The following is a 25,236-nucleotide window of genomic DNA, read 5'->3' as shown; positions in this document are numbered from 1 at the left end:
ATAGTGACGAGTGACAACTTTTGTAGAGTGTCTAGATCTCTGATGGTGGGACAATTGGAAAGTTCATTACAATTTATACTAAGTGAGAGGTCATTAACATGAATTACTGCAATTTCAAGTGCTGGTTGAAGTAAGACCAAGAGGTCTATAAGGACAACATCTCATATTTCACATAATAGTACATAGTCAATATATTCATGGTTACTGACAAAAAATTAAAGAAAATTTTAGTAAAATGACAAGATACAAAAATCATTGAATTCTAAGAATTATACTTTTGTTTATATCATGTGCTTATGGTTTGCAGTGGTTTGGGTCTTTGCAGCGAAGCCCTACTTTCAAACATTCAAAACATAACACTTAAATTTTCCTAAATTTAAATCAACAGATACAAAGAAAAGTCTCAGACAGTCTCAGACAGAGATAAGTATTCCTTAGCACAGACATGTTGAGTGGGGAATTAAATGACATGGTGCTAAATTTTAAATGAGACTCACAACAGAAGATAAAATAATATAATCTATGTGCAGACAGCACAATACATGTAAAACAAACTATACACACCACTTTACAATTGTACAGATCATTATACAAAAGATGAAACAAGCACAGGATGGTAATAGGGTAATTGCATTATTTTACATTTGTTAAGGTGCTAAGTTGCTTATGTCCAGAAAGGAGCCTGCAAACAGAGCATGTGAGGTGTGAAAGTGCACAAAAATATCTGCCTCACCTAGACAGACCAAGGTAGAATACCCCAAGAGAAAGGAGGGATATTCCGATGTGGAATGACACACCAACAGCTCCATATTCTTTAAATACTTTCTTCAGCATCTTTGCTTTACTTTGCTTCACCTCAGACTCTGGTTTTTCAGCTTCACCTTGTGGGTTCATTGAAATTTCTACCTAGTGAGAGAGAATAAAAGAGTTTAAACAGACATCCATACAAATGAGTGATGGCTGAAATTATTATATTTCACTAAACACTGAATATACCATCATTAAACACACTGTATCCACAAAGCGGCTTTGAAACTGCTTTTGTAGTATAAAGCATCATAGAAATTAAAACACTAATCATTCAGTGTAATATGACAATTGTAGTTTTTTTGACTACTGGAATTACAAAAACAGCTAGCATCTAGCCGTCATCCGATAGCTTCTAGCTAGCATCTAGCAGTCATCCGATAGCTTCTAGCCCCGGTTCGCTAGCTTCTAGCTGTGATCCGATAGCTTCTAGTCGTGATCCGATAGCTTCTAGCCCCGGTTCGCTAGCTTCTAGCCCCGGTTCGCTAGCATCTAGCCCCGGTTCGCTAGCATCTAGCCCCGGTTCGCTAGCATCTAGCCCCGGTTCGCTAGCATCTAGCCGTGATCCGATAGCTTCTAGCCGTGATCCGATAGCTTCTAGCCGTGATCCGATAGCTTCTAGCCGTGATCCGATAGCTTCTAGCCCCGGTTCGCTAGCTTCTAGCCGTGATCCGATAGCATCTAGCTAGAAAAGAGCAAGCTCTCGGCTGGCAGTACACCACGAACATCTACTAGTTGAGAGTTTGCTCTTTCAAATGCGGACAACTGTTCCACTGAAACGGCTCTGAAACTAGTTGTGATCCGCTAGCATCCAGCTCTGCTCGGTAGCATCCAGCTCTGACCATCACTCTGCTGTCGACTATATTGGACACTGAATAAACAATAACACGTAATAACTTGGTGTGTGTCATGAACTTTATTGATACTGATGTAAACCAAACAATCAATAGCTGACGTCCCTTGACTTGCTAAAGCTGGGCGTACACTGTACGATATTTTAAATCATGTACTCAGCTCAAACTACGACTAAATCGCAGGCAGAGTCGGCTCGTGGAGCTGCTTCAACAGTGCGATACTCTCACGAGGAGCGATTTGAATTTCAAACATGTTTGATATTCTTGCGACGCTGCGATTTCTGATCGGGAGTTGGTCGTGAGGTGTGAATCGCTCCTCGTTTACCTGTGTAAACTACACGATGCACGACACGCGATTGAGCTGAAACTCGGCCCGATCGCAAAAATAGTCGCACGAGTGAAAAATCGGCTGAAAATGGGCCAAAAATCGCACAGTGTACGCCCAGCTTAACCTAGCTAGATATTGTTAACTAAAGCTGTCAGTATCATTTGTAATATTATAATATATATCATAATAATATAGACTGTTTTACCACTCCGTAGGATGACTAATGGAACCAGCTATACCTTAAATAATAGTTACCTAGCTAGTGCTAGCTGGTGTTAGCTTACCCTGGTATAAGTGAATAAATTATTCTACAAACAATTTGTAGCCTTTATTTAACTTGGAACCGTTCGTTGTTGAATGTTCTCCAACGATACTGGAAACGTATTTAAAATTCAGTCTCGGCAGCGACGACAGGGATGAAGTAAACACACGCTCCATGCTGAGGTGAATTGACAACAACTATCTTCTGCGAGTACCGGAACTTGTTTTACCCGGCGGTGACGTATTTCCATTTTGTTGTGAAAAGGGCCTATTGCTTTTCCATACAAACATGCAGAATACGTGCCACAATGAAATGCAAAAGCACTATTACATTACGTTTCAATGCACTTTATCTCTATTGAAAAACAATACACAAGAATTACCATTCAAAACCAAAACGCTGAATTTGTGCCAGAATTGAATATAATACAGCTCGAAATGTAATCACGACACCGAGGTATTGCTTTTCACCGTACGGTATTTCTGACATAAATGTCTCCTTTAAATTAGGGATGCACCGAAATGAAAATTCTTAGCAGAAACCGAAAACCGAAAATGAGGAAACCAAGGCCGAAAACCGAAACACCGAAATACATTATGCCAATTATTAGTAACATTGGATTTATGGCTAACCTCACTAAAATCAAGGCATTGCTATTCAAACAATAAATCAACTACAAAATTTGATTTGAAAATATTTATTTAGCACTGACATTACAGTAATGCATATTATAAAATAAAATTAGTGGTGGGCCGTTAACGGCGATAACACCGCCCACTAATTAAATTTAACTCGCTTGCAGACCATTTTTATCTGAGAGGATAAATATATGTATTTTATACGAGTTAAATTTTATTATAACTGACTGGCCTGAAAGATAAATATAAATTCTCTCATAAAAACGTGACGTGAGTTGCAACAACATAAACACTAGAGCTCCTAGAGAAGCGAAAAATTTCACAGGGCTTGGTAGGGTCCATGTAGCCCACTCCCCTGCTGTGAAGGGATTAACGCCCATTGTCTTGGTAATGCGGTGGAAGCGGCTCACCCCCAGCTCATACGCCTGCCAAAGCACAAGCTGGCTCACCCCCAAGCTCATATGACCAAAACACCAAACGTGATACTTCACAAAAAAGTTGAAGTTACAAGCAGACTGTATGTTACCGATACTACAACAAACGGCAGAAAATTTGTAGACTCGTGTTTCAAAAGTTACAATTCAATCGCACGTAGAGACGACAGTTTCTCTAATGAGTCCCGTCAAACAATAAAAATAAATAAAATAGTTTGAATCTTGCTCTTTGTATATTTCATATACTATACTATATAATATTTGTTGTAATCAAACACTTTCTGTTTCCGCGTTTGAATTTGCGTTTGAAAAGCTAAGAAATTATATGGCGCAATTAGCTTGATGCTAAAGTTATATAGGAAATCCCATATCATTGCTAGCGAAAATTAGCATGGTCGCGTTGCATCACTGATAAATGTTGTGATCTAAACAGCAGGCTGGAAAAGGAGAGGAAAAGACAGGAAAACAAATTCATGTGCTCTATCTATCTATCTATCTATCTATCTATCTATCTATCTATCTATATTTGTGTTAGAAGCATTTGATAGAAGCATTTGTGTTTCTGCTTGTTTGTGATCTAAACAGCAGGCTTGAATCTTGCTCTGTACATTTCTTATACTACCTCTCTATCTATCTATATTTGTGTTAGAAGCATTTGATAGAAGCATTTGTGTTTCTGCTTGTTTGTGATCTGTGATCTGTTTGACTTCTGGGTGCAGAGACTTTCTGGGTGAGGCTGCTGCCTCAGTCTTGCTCTGTGAATTAACATAATAAAGGGTGATGTTTGGCTTTGCTAATTGCTGGCAAGAAGGAGAAGAAGGAGGGGTGATGTCCTGAGAATCCTGAATTCTCAGGAGCTCTAGTGTTAAGCTGAAGGTGCTGGACAATATTGAAAAATGGACCTTGAAAGTGTTGTACATGTGCTTGATAATGAACCCTGCAGAGCGGAACGCGACCTCGACCCGCCACAGCGGAGCCCCCGCGATTGCTACCCTTATATTCCCTCACGCTTTGAACCATGCAACTTATAATGAGGTGTGGCTTTTCTGCAGATGTTTCTTCACCCGTCAGGGGTGGAACAGAAAGTTAATCAGGTGGTAGGACAAAGTTGTAAATCAAAGAAGAAAGTGCTCATTTTCATTTAACATATGCAAGCAGCAGGCACGATGGAGAATTTTTTTCAAACGAACCTGTTGTGCCGAATTCAGAGTCCCCTCATTTGCACACGCATAAAAACGCTACAGATGATATTCCGGAGTTACAGTGATTTTAACTTAGTTCATTGAGCACTCTAGTTTTGTCCTAACTAGATATTTAGACATAATACTGCTGTAATACTGCAAAGTCGTGGTCAGAGGTGAACTTCGTATAGCCAGTGTGTATTTTATTTAAAATAATTAACACCCTTGAGCCAGTGTGGCTTTGGACATAGATAATTCCATGCCGTTTGCTGTGATGGATAATTAAAGTCTAGCTCTTATTTATGCATAGAAACATAAATCGACAATATAATCTGTAGCGTCTTTATGCGCGGATAAACGAATTCAACACAACACCGGCCGAAAGACCTTACAGGCTGAATTCTGAACTGTCAGGCACCGTTCAGAAACGGATCAGTTCTGTTAAATGTACAATGAGTCCCGCTTAACGATGGGTTTAGAGACTGAAATGTCCGTCGTAAAGCAGCTTTCGTGTTTAAGTGTGACCCTAGATTTAGATACGCTTAAATTTTTATGCATAAACACAGTATAAAAAACGAACAATGTTCTCGTGCGTACAGCGTGAGAGAGCGATCGCGTTGCCGAGATGAGCTTATCGTACACAACACTCCACTACACTTCACTACACTCCACTCCACAATCTTCGCAGTTTGAGATTCGTTTGGTTACTTATTCGCAGCTCCTTATTCGGCGGCTGAAGTTGGTTCCTTATTCAAAAAGGTTGTGTTCACGATGCGTGTTTGCTGCGCGCTTTGTTTAAAAGAGATAGATTAAACAAACGAGCATAGGAGCATACATTTAAGAGGTTATTGTTTCCCATACTGATTTTGTGAATGTAGAAAAAAAATAAAAATATAATGAAAGCATTCCTTATGTAAAATGGTTTCTATTTCAAGTCGTTCCAATTGTATGCGATTTGTACATGATGATTGAATTCGTCAGCATTTCTAACGTAAGGAAACATTCTTAGATTTGAAAACTAAACACAGAAATGCTAATCTATAACACAAATTAATTGGAAGAAGAAATACCAGCACACAACATGGAATATTGAGCAGTGGGCATATAAGTGAACGGATTTAAATGGGCAGGTTCAGAAGCTTATTGAAGGCCTTATTGATGGTGGACCAGAGAAATAACAAATGCATCATGAAGAACAGGTCACTCCTTAAGAGAGGAACCTGATTTTAGCCTGATCCAACATCATTTTATACCTCAAATATATCTGGAAACACAGCATATTGAGTAGGTAAGCGCACAGAAATGATTCAGAGGGGCAAGTTCAGAGGCCTGCTGTATGCCTATAATGTGTTGGGCCAGACAAGCAACACATGCATCATACGTAAATGGTTACTATCTGTAAGAGAAACCTCATTTTGGCCTGGCCCAACATCATTTTATGCCACAAATCTAACAGGAAACATGGCATATTGAGTAAAGCGCACAGGTGAAATGGTTCAGAGGGGCAAGCTCAGAGGTATGCTGGATGCCTGTAAGGTCTTGGGCCAGGCAAACCTCAATTGCATCATACATAACTAGTTTCTATATGTATGAGACACCTGACTTTGGCCTGGCCCAGCATCATTTTATGCCTCAAATCCAACAGGAAACATGGCATATTGAGTAAAGCGCACAGGTGAAATGGTTCAGAGGGGCAAGCTCAGAGGCCTGCTGTATGCCTGTAAGGTCCTGCCAGGCAAACCTCAAAACTTGCCCCTCTGAACCATTTCCACGTGCACTTTTTAGCGCACGTGGAACACTTCATTATTTAAAACATTACAAGCACATGTTGAATGAAATTTGACTTTTATTTGTAACATTCTCTAAACGTGAGTTTTCAATGTAAAAAAAGTCACACCACCAACTGATAAAATCCATATCCAATATATAGTCATATTTAAGTCCTTCAGTTAACTTCTGTTTACCCTCCACTGTCTGCAGGCCTTGTTGCATATATTTTGCAATTAGTAAATATATAATATAGGCAGCCCCGGTTCTGGACTGCTTTGCTTGGGGGGGGGCAGTAAAACATAATGAGGGGGCATGTTGATAGTCATGTTTATGAAGCCAGAAATATATTCAAGGCTTGATTTGTGCATGAATGATGACTATTGATACTGGCTTAAAGTGATGTATTAGGTAAAGAAATAAAAATGCACATTTTCGAACTTAAAACACAATGATAAAAAAATACATGTTGATTATGTAAATGGAGAACAAAGATTATCTAATTGTATTTCATTTCAATACTGCCATTACTAATAGAACAACTCTATTTCTTGAAAGGCTGACAAATGTACCTATACACAGACTGAGAATATTCAAACATGGAAATAGGAATGAGTGAGAATATTTATATTACTGGGAAATTAAAATATAAAGAAAACAAAAGAATACAAATTCTGTTATAAAAGGGAGTATTCGTCACATTTCTATTTTGAAAAAGAAAAAAATATGAAAGTACATAAAATAAGAAATCTATCTACTGCACTTTAATGGTAAAAAATCTGGTAAAGTATTGAAGTTTTTATTGATGTTATGAAACGTACTGGTACAATGCGGTATTTATGCACAGTATAACAATACTGGCTGTGATGGCGAGGAATCGTTTAAACCAGGGATGTCAAAGTCAAAAACACAGAGGGCCAAAAAAACAAATTTGCTACAAGCCGAGGGCCGGACTGGTTCAATGTTTATTAAAACATATTGAAATGATTGCACATAGCCTATTGAACCAAGACCTAACACAGTGTTTATTATTTAATGCTTAAATGAATAAAGCACTATTTTCTTATGGATCTGTCAGTAATTTCAAGTGAAAACATTTTTCAACAGGCAAACAGATAAAAGCAAACTTCCTTCAAAGAAAAATCACATGAAGACACACAGGTTTACCTTTTACCTCCGTGAACATGTACTCTGCCTCCCACCTGGCTTGAAACCTGTTCTCAGTGTCCACCTTACGTTTAGACATTTTTGAGAAGGGGGATAGCTGAACGTTGATGTCTGCTCTGACTGCTGATTTAGGTTTATACTTTCGCGAGTGACCATAGTGCGCGACTCCGAATTTTAATGTTGCTTTGTGTTGCAGGTTTGAAAAGTGCTGCAATTTAGGCTAAAGTACTTGAAAATGTTTTAAATTGTAACTACTTCATTTCACAACAAAACAAACAACAAAATCTGTCTGACTGAACAGTTCTCTTGTATTACGTTAACAAATACGAGCCTCTTGTAATTCCAGGACGAAACATGAGAGAACGTGAAGACGTTAAGATTGGGGAAAATAAACAACCATTAAATAATGTGAATAAAAAGCGAATTATTTCGAGTATATGTATAAATATTTAACATATTTAAGTTTAACGTGCTGGAAAATATTGAAATGGACCTTTAAAGTGACGTACAAGTGCTTGAATTCCACCTTATAAAGGTGTATGAACCCTGCAGACATGACTTTGTTCATTGCGCTGGCGGAGCCACTGCGATTACGTCATTTTCGCCGCGCGGACCATCGTGACGCTTTGCGCTGCAGTGACTTCGCGGGCTACCGTTGCATTGTGGGGAATGTAGTGTTTGTGCGTACAAAACACCATCGGGCCGGTTCTAATAGTAATTCAATATCATCCAGGGGGCCATAGATAATCAATTCGCGGGCCGGATCTGGCTCGCGGGCTTTGACTTTGACATATGTGGTTTAAACCATGAGCCGCGACGGCTTGCACGGGGGAAAGAGCAGCCTCGCGCGGTGTCGTGCACCTCTCGAATTTTGTAACTTCGCGCGCGCCGCGCCTCAGCGCAATGAACAATGTCATGTTTGCCGGGTTCATACACCTATACAAGGTGGAATTAAAGCACTTGTACCTCATTTTAAAGGTCCAGTTCAATATTTCTCAGCACGTTAAACTTAATTAAGTTAAATATTTATACATATACTCAAAATAATTCGCTTTTTTAATCACACTTTCAAAACGCCCAATCTTAACGTCTTCACGTTCTCTCATGTTTCGTCCTGGAATTACAAGAGGCTCGTATTTGTTAACCTAAGACAAGAGAACTGTTCATTCAGACAGATATTTGTTGTGAAATGAAGTAGTTACAATTTCAACATTTTCAAGTACTTTAGCCTAAATTCCAGCACTTTTCAAATCTGAAAAAGCAACATTAAAATTCGTCAGGTAAATGTTCATTCCCCTGTTTTTTATTACCACATATCGTTTCGGACAACACTGCGCAGCAAGTATTTAAACGCTTCCGCCGTTCGCGCAGGTTTAGGAGAACCAAGTTAGCCTAACCGCTAACGGCTAATAAAATAATTTAAGCAACACCTATGTAAGAGGTGAGTAACATTAAAGCAACGAAAAACCACAGTTAAGCAAATATTACCATGTGGAAGTCAGTTTAAACTCAGAAGAGTGTTTACCAGTATACCTGTCTTTCACTCACACTAACAGAACATATACTGCCGAACTGAACCGTTTGGGGCGGTCTGCCGATTTTTATATGACTCAAAGAGCCAATCAGGAATAAGCAAGGAAATATATTCACGCTGTAAAGCAAAATGCATTTTTGTGATTGGTTCAGAGATAATAAAAATAAGCCGTTGCTTGCATTGTGCTTGGGGGGGCAAAGACACAATTTGGGGGGGCAATGCCCCCCTCTGCCCCCCCCCCCTAGCGCCGGCCCTGAATATAGGCCTACAATTAAGACAGTAAAAAGACCAAAAAGTATGAGAAGGAGTTATAGGCTACTGAGTGTTTTCATTACACGAATGCAGATGGGCATTTTTCACAGGTAATGGGGAACTTCCCGTTTCTTCTTTCACAAACTAATGTTTTAATTTATGTTGCCTAACAAAACCTATACAACAGAAAACGTTCAGCTTAACACATAGATTTGCAAACTCTACCTTAATTATTTGTATGTGGTTGTCCTCACGTTATCTATCATTGATTTGGGCTAAAGCGACTAGTTTATCAGGTGCCCAGTCGGCTAAAAATGCTTAGTAGTTTGGTGCTGTATGAGACATTTTACTGCACAAGAAAATGGTTTCACGTTGGGCTTAGAGGGCAAACGGTACGATTTGACTTGATGTGTATGTGACCTGGCTGGTGGGGCACAGGAGAAGAAGTCTATCTGTGACCGTGCGTGCTGTGCTGAAGACGCTTCCTTCCACTCGCTGAAGTGAACTGCTGCTGCATTGCATCTGGTGTTAAAGGAAGAGAGAGGTCGGGTGTGTGCGAGGTGGTGGCTCATTTCAGGGCATTGTTTTTAATCGCTCAGGTTTTCAAAAGATCATTTCAAACCAACCTCAGTAAAATGATAATAATAATAATAATAATAATTATTATTATTATTATTATTAGTTAATTGAATACTCTGACATTATTGAATAGGTTTCAATTGTTTGAATTGTTTTTGTTATTGAGATATGTGGTTTTTGTAGAAATAGTAGGATGTCATCTGCATATAGACTGATTTTATGTTCCATGTTGGGTGTTTGGATTCCTTTAATGTTTGTGTTTTGTCGTATTGCTGCTGCCAGTGGTTCTATGAAGATAGAGAATAGATAAGGAGAGAGTGAGCATCCTTGTCTGGTAGGAAGGTCTTGAGGATGGAACTTCCAAGCAAGAGGAGGAGAGGTAGACCTAAGAGGAGGTTTATGGATGCAGTGGTAGAGGATATGAGAGTGGCTGGTGTGTCAGTAGAGGACAGGGCCAGATGGAGGAGTTTGATCCGCTGTGGCGACCCCTAAACGGGAATGGCCGAAAGAAGATGATGGAAGGGTGTTTCAAGAAAGATGGGAAAGTGAATAAATTTGTGCTTCAAGGAGAAAAACCGTGTTATGAAGCAGTGGCGTTTGACAAAAAGTACAATCCAAGTCGGCATTTTAGCCCAAACATGGAGCCAAGTATGCCAACATTTCCAAAGAAATAATTCCTTTGTGCAGAAGGGCCCCCCTGCCCCGTCAAATCACGTATTAAACGAAGACGAAATTGAAAATCCAGCTTGTAAGTTCCGTTTAAAAGTTGTGTTAACTAGGGATGTCCCGATCCAGCTTTTTGAACTTCCGATCCGATACCGATATTTATTTGCACTTCCGATCCGATACCGATATCGGCCGATACCGATACCGGCCTATCCGAGCATGTATTAAAGTTTAAAGTTATTTAGCCAACTTACTTTGTTGTCAAACTCATGTTGAAAAGCGTTTTACTCTTGATAACAAGTAGCCAGCTGAATTAGGTGTGTTTGAATAATACACAATGGTTGGTAAGGAGAAACTGACCTGTTTATTTAGCAATTAATAAACTCAAAATAGACAAAATATTAAATAACAAACAGAAATAGCATCAGCAAACCAAGGATTAAAAAGCCACAAGTGCAAATATTATTGTAAATTATATTTAAAAAAAAACACACAACCTGAGTGGAAAATAGTCTATTATTAACATTAACATTAACATCCATCAGTGCTCTTGAACAAGTGTAAACCAAAGCTTAAAAAAAATCCGTGCACATATCGTAAACTAATTAAAAGCAAAATGCCTTCTACTCCACACTTTGCTGCTCCATCCCCATCTATACACTCCCTTCAATTCAAACGTTTCTGCCAGTGTTAGTTGTGTAGGACCTTTCTTTTTGTCTTCGGTTTTCATTAGAAACTCGTCATGTTGTTTATGGTGGTATTTCGCTAAATGCTTGATTCGATTGGTGGTATTAAAAGTTCTTACAGCTTTACCACAACGCTTGACTTTACTGTGGCATATGTTGCATTCTACCTCTTCGTCTTTGTCATCCTTTAAGGTAAAATAATCCCACACAACTGACCGATAACTTCAAATTTACACGGCGGTCCGAGATGCCACGGAGCTAAATTGGGGCAGAAACTACGCTCGTGTGCTGAAGGTGTGCTGGAAAATGCGGACCGGATTTTACTCTCACTAGCAAAAACTGGAATGGATTATCTAAATGGGTGCGCAGGAAAACCGGGATCGGACTTAAAAAAACTGGATCGGGAGTCTGGATCGGCATTTTCTCGTGTCTGCCGATCCGATACCGATACGCATTTTTTGCTAATATCGGCAGCCGATCCGATCCAAATATCAGATCGGGACAACCCTAGTGTTAACTTCACTTCTCTGCCTCCTACTCGGGTTTGCTCCGTTTGTCCCTGGCTTGGCTCGCTCCCAAGTCACGTGACCAGTTTAAATCACAGCTTGTGCGATTAGAGAATTGTGTTTTAAAATATCGCGAGATTATCGCAAATGCAATTTATCGTTCAGCCCTAATCAGAATCACTTTCAAATAGAGTATAAAATGTTGGTAAATACATTTATTTGCCTTCTCTATTCATCACATAAAAACGCATAATCCTATGCTATGTTGGGGAAACAAAGCAATTCTCGACCTATCAGCAACCATGCAATATAATTTTACAAAATCTGTGCTCCAATTACAAATCTATCGACGGCTGTTTTAACCAATAGTTCACTCAGAGCTGAAAACATTAACACCTCACTTGCCGTGATTGGTGAAAGTTTCACCTTGACAAGGAAGCAGAAACATGGTGAGACGCATACCACAAGAGAAGCCTGCTAGGTTGTAACATGCCAAGATCTCCAGAGCCCACGCGATTGACTCCATTTGGCGAAACTAAAGCAGTCGTGGATTATTTTGTTAGCTGATATTTTGATTACATATCATTTGGTCATCCTCCATCTGTCCTGTGTATTCCTAGGACGTCATTCATTTGACATTGCAATGTGTGTGTCACTGCCGGGTTGCGAGAGACACGCTGGCGCGACTAGCTGCCTCTTCTCCTCCCGTTGAATCACGCTAAGTTTTAAAGTTTTAAAGCTTTAAAGTTTTAAGCTTTTTAGTTATGTTCAGGTATAAATTTTCACTCGTATTGTTTACTCTGGATTTGGATCGCTTATTTTGTGGGTGACATCTGCTCTCTCAAGCCTATTCCACCTGATCTTTGTGCCTGTTGCTTGGACTCGCACCAGTGTCAACTTTTGGATCACCTACCCCTGCCTTGTTCTTGCTTGCGCTGTTGTGATAGTGTGAGTCCAGGATTGCTCACCGATTCTCTCTGGGCAATTGGGAATCACTTCTGGCCCTACGTCTCTGTATTGGTGTGTACGGAGGTTTACAGCATGGCAGCAAGGACATTAAGGTACTCTTTTAGTGAACTATATGCTCTACAAAACACACGGTGTAAACCCCCTGACTCGCTTCATCATCTTCGTTATCTCTGCATTTTACGGAGACCTAAATACTGCCACCGGGGCTCAGGTCGGATGTTTATGTATAAGGAGCACACGAACACTGTCTCTACACTTTGGTCGTCACGTCGTCGTCGATCTGCTCTGGAAATATCTACTCAAGCTAGAGGTCGGATACTGCATTATGTCAAAACCGTAAATGTGCCCGCTTTGAACACTGATTTTAATGTTAACTGTGCCCTATTCAAGGTGCGCACGCTTAATAATAAAGCACCGCTCATTGCGGATGCTATTGTGGAGCGCAACGTGGACCTGCTGTTTTTAACAGAAACTTGGCAGCAGCCCAATGATTACTTTGCGCTGAATCAAACCTTACCGGCGGGCTTCCTATATGTATGTCAACCACGTTTAACAGGACGGGGTAGGGGACTTGCGGTGGTGTACCGATCTAATTTTAAAGTTAGAATGATCCCACATCCCCCTGCGACCTCGTTTGAATGTCTTTTACTGCTCATCTCTACCCCAAGATCTGTTTTAATTCTGCTTATTTACCGACCACCGAAAATGTCGCCTGTCTATTTCTGAACTTGCTGACATGCTCTCTTCTCTTTTACCTGTGTATTCAAATGTGCTGCTGCTTGGTGATTTTAATATTCATGTTGACTCTGAAAACTGTTCACTTGCCAAAAGTTTTTTAGATCTTCTAAATTGCTCAGAATTTGGATTTTCCTACCCATAACAAAGGTCATGTGCTGGACATTGTCTGCTCTACTGGCATTACTCCTACTAACCTGCATGGAGTTGAGCTGTTTATTTCTGATCATAAGGCCGTGTTTTTTAATGTTGTTTTACCATGTTCTCAGCGTGGGCAGCGCAATTTACACGAGTTCTCATTTAAAAACACCAAAAACATCTCTCCCTCTGTCCTTATGGACATGCTCAGTCTGATTGATCACACTGACCCTATTGGGGACAATGCAAACCAGCTTGTGACCCACTATGGCAATACTCTCTCTGCTATCTTTAATGAATTGGCACCATTAAAGACTCGCAAAGTATCTTGCACACAGCCTGCCCCCTGGTTTACACCAGAGTTGTGTAAATTTAAATCTGCTGGTCGTCTGCTGGAGGAGAACTGGCCTGACGGTGCATGCCCTCGCTTACAAGGATCATGCTGGCAGGTATAAAGAGGAACTGCAAAAAGCAAAAACATTTTATTATTCGAATATCATACAGTGCTCCACTGGCAATTCACGGGCTCTCTTTCAATTAGTTAATAAGTTGACTCGCCCTCTGAATTGTTTTCCCTTAACATCTTCGGCTAAGCTCTGTACACAGTTTATTAACTTTTTTAATTTGAAAATTGACTTGATTTACTCGCAGTTCCCTTCTACCCAGTCTACAGTCAATTCTCATTTTCTGCCTGTGCAATTTTCTGGTAGTTGCTTTTCTACTTTTTCTACTGTCAATGAGTTATGTGGGTCAGCACATTTTGAAATCTAGAGCCACCACGTGTCAGTTAGACCCCATCCCAACTCAGTGGGTGAAACTTTGCCTTCCTGCTATCTGTCCCCTTATCACCAAGGTCATAAATGCATCACTCATTGCAGGTTTGGTCCCGCCCTGTTTGAAGTTAGCTGTTGTTACTCCTGTGCTAAAAAAACCTGGCCTTGACCCTGAGAATTTTGCTAACTTTAGGCCTATATCTAATCTTCATTTCCTGGCCAAACTACTAGAGCGAACTGTTGCTGCTCAGCTAACTGAACATCTTGAATCGAATGATTTATTTGAGGTGTTCCAGTTTGGTTTCAGGAGGAAGCATAGCACCGAAATGACGCTACTTAGGGTTGTGAACGATCTGTTAATAGCTGCTGACCAGGGGATGATGAATGTGTTGATTCTCTTAGACTTGACAGCTGCGTTTGATACTGTTTGCCATAACCTGCTACTTGCTAGGCTTGAAACTCTTATAGGTGTAAGTGGTACTGCCCTTTTATGGTTTAATTCCTACCTCTCAGATAGGCAGCAGTTTGTCTCTATTGGAGGCTTCCAGTCTCGTGGTGTCCCCCAGGGCTCTGTACTTGGCCCTCTCTACTTTTTATACTATATATGCTCCCCCTGGGTAACATTATTAGAAGGCATGGCCTCCAATTCCACAGTTTTGCTGATGACGTGCAGATTTATGTTTACACTAAACCATCTCATACCTGTCCACCCAGTGTGCTGATTGACTGTTTGCTTGATGTACGTGCTTGGATGGTTGATAACTTTAAGTCTCAATGGTACCAAATCTGAAGCCATATTGATCTCTTCACCTGCTACTGCTAGGAAGTTCAGTAACCTTCCCTTTTCTATTCCAGGGTTTGTAGTCTCCTCCTCTGCACAGGTTCGAAACTTGGGTGTCATTTTTGATACAACACTGTCGTTCAAACCCAACATAAAAAATGTCTGCAAAACAGCCTTTTTCCATTTAAAGAACATTTCCAGAATTCGCCCATTTCTGTCTTCTGCTGCAGCTGAGATCATTATACATACATTTGTGACCTCTAGACTAGACTATTGTAATGCATTGTTACATGGTCTCCATACCCGGCTTTTAAATAGACTGCAGTATGTGCAAAACTCTGCTGCCAGGGTGTTGACCCAGAAAAGATCGTGGGATCATATTACTCCAGTATTGAGGGATCTTCACTGGCTCCCAGTTCAGTTTAGATTACAGTATAAAATACTGGTAACTGTTTTTAAATCTCTCCATGATCTTGCCCCCACATATCTGAGGAATCTACTTCAGATGTATGTTCCAACTCGCATTTTACGCTCCCCAAATTCTCATCTCCTAATCGTGCCTTCTACAAAACTTCGTACTGTAGGCGACAGAGCATTTTGTGTCGCTGGCCCAAAACTCTGGAATGGGCTCCCTTTACAGCTGCGTATATGTTCTTCCCTACCTTGTTTTAAAGCCGGTCTTAAAACTTATCTCTTCCAGCTTGCATATGAGTGAGAATTTTATTTGATTTTGTATAAATGCTATGTCAGTTATTGTCTAAATTATTATTCTATTTTATTGTTGCTCTTGATTTTTAGTCTATTTTATATATTGCTGATAATATTTGCTGTATCATCTGTTTATCATTTCTTTTTATACTGTACAGTGTCCTTGGGTCTCTTGAAAGGTGCTTTATAAAAGTATTATTATTATTATTATAAAAGAAAAAAGGCATATAAAAAAACTTTGGCTGAAGTTTATGTCGAGTTGAACAGTGTTGAACCGGAAGTAGCATGGACAACAGCTACGAAGGACACGTTTGATATTGCGAGTATAAATAAACAATTGTGGAATATCGTACAAAATATCAGCTAAATATTAGATTATTTATGTACTGTAGTACCTTCTCAGCATTGTTTAGGCTCTTAGCTAGCATGGTTAGCTTAGTTAGCCTCTTGGACATCTCTTGGTCTATTAGCAAATTATGTTTTAACTTCATTTGGAATGTCCAAAATTGCAAAAAAGTTGCATGCTCTTGATGTATGAGCCAGCATCTTGGATCAGGGTGTGCCACATTTAGACAAGGGTGTGGCACTATGGACATTCCTTGGGACATTTAATGCGCAATGTTGTACAACTCCAATACTTGCATGTACAGTACATGTTCAATATTTTTTGTTTTGTCAGACAAGGCCCTATGGAGTTAGAGATGATAGAAAGAATTCCGCATTACCCGTATACATATACACACTGTACATCCCCGAAATCAATATCCAGAGGTTGGTCTGGTACAGTTTTTGTTTCAAAGTTCATGATGGAAAGCGAGAGCCATCCTCCGACAATCTCTTTTTAATGAGTCTGCAGATTTTCTCTCTAATCTAGTCACTTGGAAGTGTTATTATTAACAGTTATTAATGTTGGTGACTTACCCCAGCCTGATGCTCTCTCAGACCTCATTTCATTTGAAGTATGAATCCTCCACAATACAGTGAACTCACCTCACTATTAGGGCTGTGATGATAACCGCATTACCGCGGTTATGTAATGCCTACCGCTGTGTTAAGCTTATTACCGCCGTTTATCTATTTATTTATTTATCAGTCCCACCAGGATTTCGCGGGCCTTTTTTGTGATTGTTGCGGGCTAAAATGTTTGATGTTGCGGGTGTTTTTCAAAAAAATTGCGATGGAAGTTGCGGTGTGTTTTTGCTTTTTTGTGAGTACATTACAATAGGGAGTAAATGTTGTATGGTTTCCTCTATTTAGTAGTCCATTTTAATTATCTATTTACCTATTTATTCAGGGTTGCCAACTTTTCAAGATCGCTTGGAGTGAGATTTGAACCTGGAGGGGGTGGCGAACATTAATAGTTGACGGGGGGGGGGGGGGGGGGGGTTAGCGAACGTAAGTTGTTACCGGGCGGCCTGTAAAATGGACACAAATTAAGTATTATATCGAGATCGATCGAAAGTGGTTGGCGCCAGAGCGAACTAGTAACTCATAGATATGGATCAGAGATAAATAAACTTTATCTCTGACTTTAAACTTTATCTCAGTTTAAAGTTTTTTTTTTTTTTTTTGGCCCACCTCCACCCCCCATCTTTGGAGGACAACTTTGTTTTTATGTACAGATTTAAATGGCAATTATAACAATTCTGTATAATATATAGTATAGTGATAACAATATATAGTGATAACAATATGCAAAGTGATAATTATTGGGGTTAGGTGGACCAAGAAAAGAGGGGGAGAGAAATAATAAAAAGGGAAAAGACAAAGAGGTAGGAGAAGAAAGAAGAAGAAAAAGAAAAGAAGAAAAAAATAAAATAAAATAATAATAATAAAATAAAACACGCAACCAGCTCAAATGACCACTGCAAAGAAGTACAGAAAGTAAACCAAATACATATAGTACAGATGACTGCGATGTATGGGTGTGTGTGTGAGTGTGTGTTTATGTGCAACCTAGAAGTGCAACATAGGATAGATGTATGGAATGTACTTAGCAGCAAGGGTGGGTAGCTGCGACAACATTCCCCCAGAGGCCAGAGGCGGGCGGAGAGAGACCCGGGAATGCCACCCGCCCACGGCCCCCCACGGAGCGGTGGAGTACCAGAGCCGCACTTCCCAGAAACCCTCACATGCCCGCCCCCGCAGGCGGGAGAGAGCGCCCCACCAGTCAAGGAGCGCAGGTCCAGGGGAACCAGAGGGAACAGAGCGCCTCCCCCCCCCCCCCCCCCAGGGGCCAGCGGCAAAGCCACGGCGCCATGCGCCCGGAAAGCCACCCACCACCTGGCAGGGCCCAACCTCCCGCCGAGGAGCACCCGGCCACCCCATACCACCACCGCCCAGGGGAGCGGGCCAACCGCCCCTACGCCGAGGGGCCAAGCCGAACTCCGGAGCCCCAAGGCGCCCCCCCCTCTGGAGTGGTGCAGTAGTCTCAGGGGAGCGTCCGGGAGTGAACCGGGCACGACCAGCCCCGACCCAGAACCAGCTGTCCTCACCCACACACCCAAACCCACACTACATTCGCCCCTATACACCCCCACCATGCACACACCCACCCCCACACACACACTCAAATTCATCCTCACACCTCCAAACCTGGCCATATGTCCCCTCCCTCCAACACGCACTCATTCATCCACCCATTCAGAAACAAGAAGAAAACAAGGACAGAGACACACACTTATCCAGACTAGCACACCCTCTGCGGCAGGGGCAAATGGCTGGACCAGCAAGGACCGGCAGTGGTCCTAGGAAGCCACCAGCCCAGTCCCGTGCCAGCAATCCTCCCCACCACCACATCCAAGCCCGGATCCACACCACCCCCACCACAGAGAGCAGCCGGTCCGCACATCCACATACACCTAGACACACATTTCCTTCATACACGTATGCACTCACACACATTTAACCCATAAATATATACATATATTAGGGATGCAAATGATTAATCGACTTTCGATTAATTGTCGATTAAGACGTTACTCGATCAAAATGTATTCATCACGATTAATCATTAGAGAGCGCTCCTGTATTAACTTGAACAGAGCGTAAGAACGAGAGGTGAACACGTGTCGCGAAAGACCAGAGTGGAAAACAAAATGAAGCGGGCAAAAAGACGTGCGGTGTGGGACCATTTTGAAGCGGGTTCGGGAAACGAGGCAGAAACTGCGTAATCCAGAAAAACCAGAGGAGGGAAACTTTATTTTCCACGCAACTCAAACAACAGCACTGTTCTCTCCCCCTCCCCTGGCGCGCGCAGGCGCCGCTCTCCCAGTGTCACTTAAAGGGCCAAGTGCCTGTCTGTTAGGGAACTCGCTGCGAGGAGTAGTAGTCGCTACAATTTCAACATTGTTAATTTAGGCAAAGAAGTCAGATGTTCTCTGTGTAATGCGGTATTGAAGTACAACAGTTCCACTAGCTCACTCAATTATCATTTGAACACCGTGCAGCTGTCCTGCATATCACCAGTGCACCTGGTCAACCTAAAATCACAGCTACACTGGGAAGGCGAGCGTTTTCGAAGCTCGCTACGAAAAAAGAAGAGTGAGCTAAAACAAAGTTAGCTACTGCTACTGCTGTAGCCCTTACAACAGATTGTTGGACGGCTCCAACAACAGAAAGTTACATTACCGTGACGTGCCACTACACTGACGAGAACTGGCAGCTAAAATCTGCAGTGCTGATTACGACGAACATATTGGATAGACACACCGCTGACAATTTAGCTGACAAGTTCAATGATGTTGTGGAGACTTGGGGACTCTCCGGTCGCATTACAGTGTGTGTTCACAATAGGGTTGCAGCGGTAACCGGTTTCACGGTATATCACGGTATTAAAATGCACGGTTATCATACCGTGTGCGTTTGCTTATTACTGGTAAAAGGCAAGCCAGCGGAGAAACTGACCCGCACATGCGCAACTCCACTCCGGTTCAGCTACTCAGCACACAGCGGTGAGAATAGCAGAAAGTGCATCAGACCTAAAAAAAAACTTAACAAAAAAAAGGCTAAACTAAAATCAGCAGCGAAAATGACGTAATCGCGGTGGCTTCGCCCATGCGTGAGGGCCTCGCACGCTGTCGATTCGCGAGGTCGTGCACCTCTCGAATTTTGTAACTTCGCGCGCCGCATCTCAGCGTAATGAACAAAGTCATGTTTGCAGGCTTCATACAATATTATAATGTGGAATTCAAGCACTTGTACACTTAAACTCAATTAAGTTAAATATTTAGGCTATACATATACTCAAAATGACTTATCACATAATTTAATGGTTGTTTATTTTCAAAACGCCCAATCTCAACATCTTCACGTTCTCTCATGTTTCGTCCTGGAATTACAAGAGGCTCGTATTTGTTAACGTAATCCAAGAGAACTGTTCAGTCAGACAGATATTTGTTGTGAAACGAAGTAGCGGCAAGTATGAACGTGCGAGGTGTGCGGAGTCGCACACTACGGTCACTCGCGAAAGTATAAACCTAGCTTTTTCCTAGTCCTTGCTTTCAATGGATGTGAAAGACGCCATTAATTTACATGCGTTCATTTTCAAATTCTGACGTGCATGTTTTTCATATGTTAAAACCAGTTGTGAGGATCATGTCAGAAATAAATCCTCTCTTTCTGCAGTATCTGGTTATATTCCAACTTGGCAGTAAAACGGACGTTTTTGATCAGTTGTTGATCAGACACTGACCCAGGCTCAGTTTATCAGATATTAAATAATTTAAACTTAAATAATTGTAGGCCTACTGAAATCCATGATTTAGGTTTCTCTAATTTTGCAGTATTTATATAAACAGGTGTACAGCTTATTTTTTTTAAGGAGACATTTTGTATACAATACAAAAAATAAGGTTTTTACAATAAATAGTTCATTGAACAAAATTGTAATTTCTTTAAGGGTCAGTGTATCTTTTAATAATATATGTAACAATATGTGATACCGTGATAACCTTGATACCGCGGTATTTTCTGAGACGGTTATCATACCGTCAAAATCTCATACCGTTGCAACCCTAGTTCACAACAACGCAAGAAACATTGTCCAAACAAACAACCCCACACAAGTCAGCTGGAAATCAGTTGCATGTTTTGCACACACGCTAAACCTTTATTTATTTATTTTGTTAAATTAAAGAATGTACTTTGTTATACCATAAACAACATATCTGCTTTCTTTTCCTAATACATAATTACTTGAGGAATATATAATATAATACAATTATCAATATAATAATATAATATAATATACAATATAATATATACTTTTTGAACTCAGTGTTTTATCCATTTAGCTGATATTTTAAATACCCCATTGAAACACTGAAATTCAGGTGAAAAACACCGCTTATCAATTAATTGAAAGTCGATCGATAAGATCAATCAACTAATGAATTAATGGATAATTTGCATCCCTACTTAGCAACAAAAATCGTACCTAAATCAGAACCAGATACATTAGGTATTTCAGTCAGGGTTTACCTAGACCTAATCAAAGTACAGACAGCAATAACCAAAGTAGTTAATGACCTGCTGGTGGCTTCAATGCAGCATTTGACACCATGGATCACAACATTGTCTAGATAGATTTGAAAACATTGTTGGGACTAAGCGTGTACCCATTTCCTGGTTTAAATCTTACTTATCTGATCACTGTCAGAGATTCTTTGACATACATTAAGGTCAGTTTTGGTATCCCACAACGATCTGTTCTAGGGCCCTTGATTTTCTCTTTATATATGCTACTTCTGGGTGACATTTTGCACAAACACTGATAGCATTCACTGTTATGCTGATGACAGTTATACACCTCAGCTAAACCAACTTTTGCTTGGCTGAACCACTTCTGACATTTCCCTGCATCACTGTACATGGAAGACAAAATAATATTATACAATTTGGTAATATTATTATACAAATATAATATTAACCAATAATATGGCATGGCTTTCTGTTTTATTTGCATACTAATGCAGAAATGATGCCAACATTGTACCATTGTACCAAATGTTACATTTTCACCATATAACATGCCACTCTGCTACCTCAGAAATAGCCCATATACCCTGGATCCACTAGAATAACAGGATCCACAATTACACTGAAGTGACTACTTAGACTTAACATCTAAATCAGGGATGTCAAAGTCAAATACACCGAGGGCCAAAAAAACAAATTTGCTACAAGCCGAGGGCCGGACTGGTTCAATGTTTATTAAAACATATTGAAATGATTGCACATAGCCTATTGAACCAAGACCTAACACAGTGTTTATTATTTAATGCTTAAATGAATAAAGCAATACTTTCTTATGGATCTGTCAGTAATTTCAAGTGAAATCATTTTTCAACAAGCAAACAGATAAAAACAAATTTCCTTCAAAGAAAACATGTCCTGTACATTAAATGAAAAAAGTAATAAAGGTTTAAAAAGTGCTGGAATTTAGGCTAAAGTACTTGAAAATGCTTGAAATTGTAACTACTTCGTTTCACAACAAATAGCTATCTGACTGAACAGTTCACTTGTATTACGTTAACAAATACGAGCCTCTTGTAATTCCAGGACAAAACATGAGAAAACGTGAAGACGTTAAAATTGGGCGTTTTGAAAATAAACAACCATTAAATAATGTGAATAAAAAGCGAATTATTTCGAATCATTTCGAATATATGTATAAATATTTAACTTAATTAAGTTTAACGTGCTGAGAAATATTGAAATGGACCTTGAAAATGACGTACAAGTGCTTGAATTCCACCTTGTAAAGGTGTATGAACCCTGCAAATATGACTTTGTTCATTGCGCTGAGGCGCGGCGCGTGCAAAGTTACAAATTTCGAGAGGTGCACGACTATGGATACAGTGGATACACTGTACATTTGCAATATCTACAGACCATTTAGCAATTAATTATAACCTTTGTAGAAACTTATGGTAAAACTCAGTTTACATGCTACTGTGAAACAGAACCCCCGTGTTCCGCCATGTTTGAAAACGCTGGGAAGCTGGTGGGGTGGGCGTGGCTTGGTCCCAGAGGCGGTCTCAGAGCTCTGTGTCAGTCCGGAATCAGTGACCAATGGAGATTGGTGAGGAACGCCTTCATCTAAGACCCTCCCACACGTGAAATGTGTTCCAAAAGTCAGAAGCAAAAAACGAAGCAGAGGCAAAGAGAGATTCCAGAAGCAAAAGACCTTACTGGGAAAATCCAAAAAAACAAAAATAATGGAACCAAAAACTTGTCAAAATGCAAACGAAAATAAGTTTCAAATAACCAATTATATTTAAAAAATATACTTTTGATATATTTTTTTCTGTTTTGCATTCATAACATATACTTTCTGCTCTTGGATTTACTTTTGCTTTTATGGAACTATTGAAACAAAAATCACCCCATACACAACCTCGCGAATCGACAGCGCGCGAGGCCCTCGCGCACGGGCAGAGCCACTGCAATTACGTCATTTTCGCCGCGCTGACCCTCGCCGCTTGTGCGCGCTGCAGTGACTTCTCGGGCTACCGTTGCATTGTGGGGAATGTAGTGTTTGTGCGTGCAAAACACCAGCGGGCGGCTGTGGCCTGTGGGCCAGTTCTAATAGTAATTAAATATCATCCAGGGGGCCATAGATAATCAATTCGCGGGCCGGATGTGGCCCGCGGGCCTTGACTTTGACATATGTGATCCAAATAATGGACTTGTACTAGCTGTGGCCCTCCCAAGGTGTCCTTGCCTCATACTGACTGAATAAGGCAGAGTCTGCTTCTTTTGTTTTGAAAAGTTTTTTTATCAGTTGCCATTGCAAAATAGCAAACACATATAGCAAATAGCAAAAACAGGACATGCTTATCTTACAATCCAGTCTACAAGGGAGCTGGTCAAAGGTAACATGAATTCAGACCTGTTAGCTCAGAAAAGGGCAGACTAGTAATACTGTAGTGAGTGTCAAAGTTTTAATAATACAAGTAGACGGCAGAAAAAACACAGCCACACCCACGCCCATATATATCAACTGTGCAACTAATAACCACAAATAACTATAGATGGTTTCTCTTTAGCATAAAAAATGGCTATGCACTTATGAAGCTTAATTATACATTTTACAACTCCATGGGTCAAAGTACTACAACAGAAAGTCTAGTGATTCCGTTCCTCTCCAAATTTCAATAGTTCAACATGTTGGAAATCTTAACACCACCTACAGAACCCCCGCAGACCATAACTAGAGTCATAGGAGCAGATAAACACACCACACACAGCATGAAGCTGCAGTTCAGTAGGCCACACCACAACCACTTCACTTTTCCACTGGTGTCATTTGCCATTTTTCAGAAGGCTTTATCTCCACTAGCAAGAAACACACGCAGAACGATATCAGTAGTTACACCCTAACGCAACACGGCCTCAACCAACTATGAAGCTAACAAGAAAGCTAATTAGCTAACCTAGCTAACTAGCAAAATATACAAAACGACAAAACTGCAACACCGCTGAACGGACATAATAAATTAATGTGTTTTTAATGACAATGAGTTAGTTAACATAGGCAGTTATAATACAACAAGTTAGTATAAAGAAGGGATATTCAAACTGTTTTATAAACTAGCTAGTTAGCTATTAATTTAAGTTATGCACCTTTTTATCCTCGGGAGACGATTCTTCCTTGACCCAAGTGACTTGCTTCTGCTTAGTACCTGTGGATAAAGCTCTTGACGGAACCATATCCGTGGAGGACCGAACGGTACATACCCCGACACCCCGACAGAATAAACGTTGAGATGCATGTAGTGTATCGGGTATCTTTCTATTGTTCATGCGAGGAAGACAAAAAAGAGTGAATTCAAGTGATCCCACTGAATCCGATTTCAAGCCATATGTGGTTTTCCATGCCCGAGTTACTCCCGAAACCGAACTAAGTTTAATCTTACATCTTCTGCTCTGGAAATTGTCTTCGAACGTTTCCCTCGACCGACGTGAAACACACAATGTGCTTGTGCATCGGTCATTACCTACAGGGCGAGAAATACTGTAGTAGTTACGCAATGTCCATGCAAAGTATTGCGGTATTCTCGCAAAGTTACCATAACGAAACGTAGACACAACAGACCTTGCTTCTTGAGAAAAAAACATTGTCGCTTCCTAACGTCAATGACGAGTAAATGTTTACAAGACAAGCACAGTAATAAAATAACAAATAAATAAATTAGCCGCGCAAACGCTCCTTGTCCCAAACCTCAAAGTCGCTGTGGCGGGCGAGGACACGCCTTATCAACAGTGAAGAGTGGAAATGCAAACACATTATTATTAGCCTTGTTTTCTATGGAGAACTAAAGGTGACAAATAATTAAATGTAAAAAAATGCAAAAACCATACATAAATTACTAAAAATATAGAGTAAAAATGAATAAATGTTATCTAAATTTTAAAAAAAGATACCGAAATAAATATAGGCTATTAACATTTTATTTATACTTTTTT

At 40.4% G+C, this 25,236-nt stretch overlaps 1 protein-coding gene across 2 annotated transcripts in view; it reads right to left on the bottom strand.

The window, feature by feature from the left end:
- fam210b (family with sequence similarity 210 member B) overlaps positions 1-25,034 on the bottom strand; it is a 28,654-nt gene extending 3,620 nt beyond the window's left edge. Inside the window, exons 1-4 of one of the 2 annotated variants that reach the window (XM_077013720.1) lie at positions 24,866-25,034; positions 24,687-24,767; positions 24,394-24,562; positions 734-906 (exon numbers count right to left, since the gene is read on the bottom strand). In XM_077013720.1, the coding sequence (XP_076869835.1) occupies positions 734-906; positions 24,394-24,562; positions 24,687-24,757 (413 nt within the window). In that variant the 5' untranslated portion in view covers positions 24,758-24,767; positions 24,866-25,034. Of the gene's footprint in view, positions 1-733; positions 907-24,393 lie in introns of both variants that reach the window. The other variant, XM_077013719.1, reaches the window with a different exon arrangement.
- Positions 25,035-25,236: the final 202 nt, after the last annotated feature.

This window comes from Brachyhypopomus gauderio, chromosome 8 (assembly GCF_052324685.1).
Source record: "Brachyhypopomus gauderio isolate BG-103 chromosome 8, BGAUD_0.2, whole genome shotgun sequence".
NCBI classification, from domain to species: Eukaryota; Metazoa; Chordata; class Actinopteri; order Gymnotiformes; family Hypopomidae; genus Brachyhypopomus; species Brachyhypopomus gauderio.
This window is presented reverse-complemented; position numbering and strand designations above follow the sequence as displayed.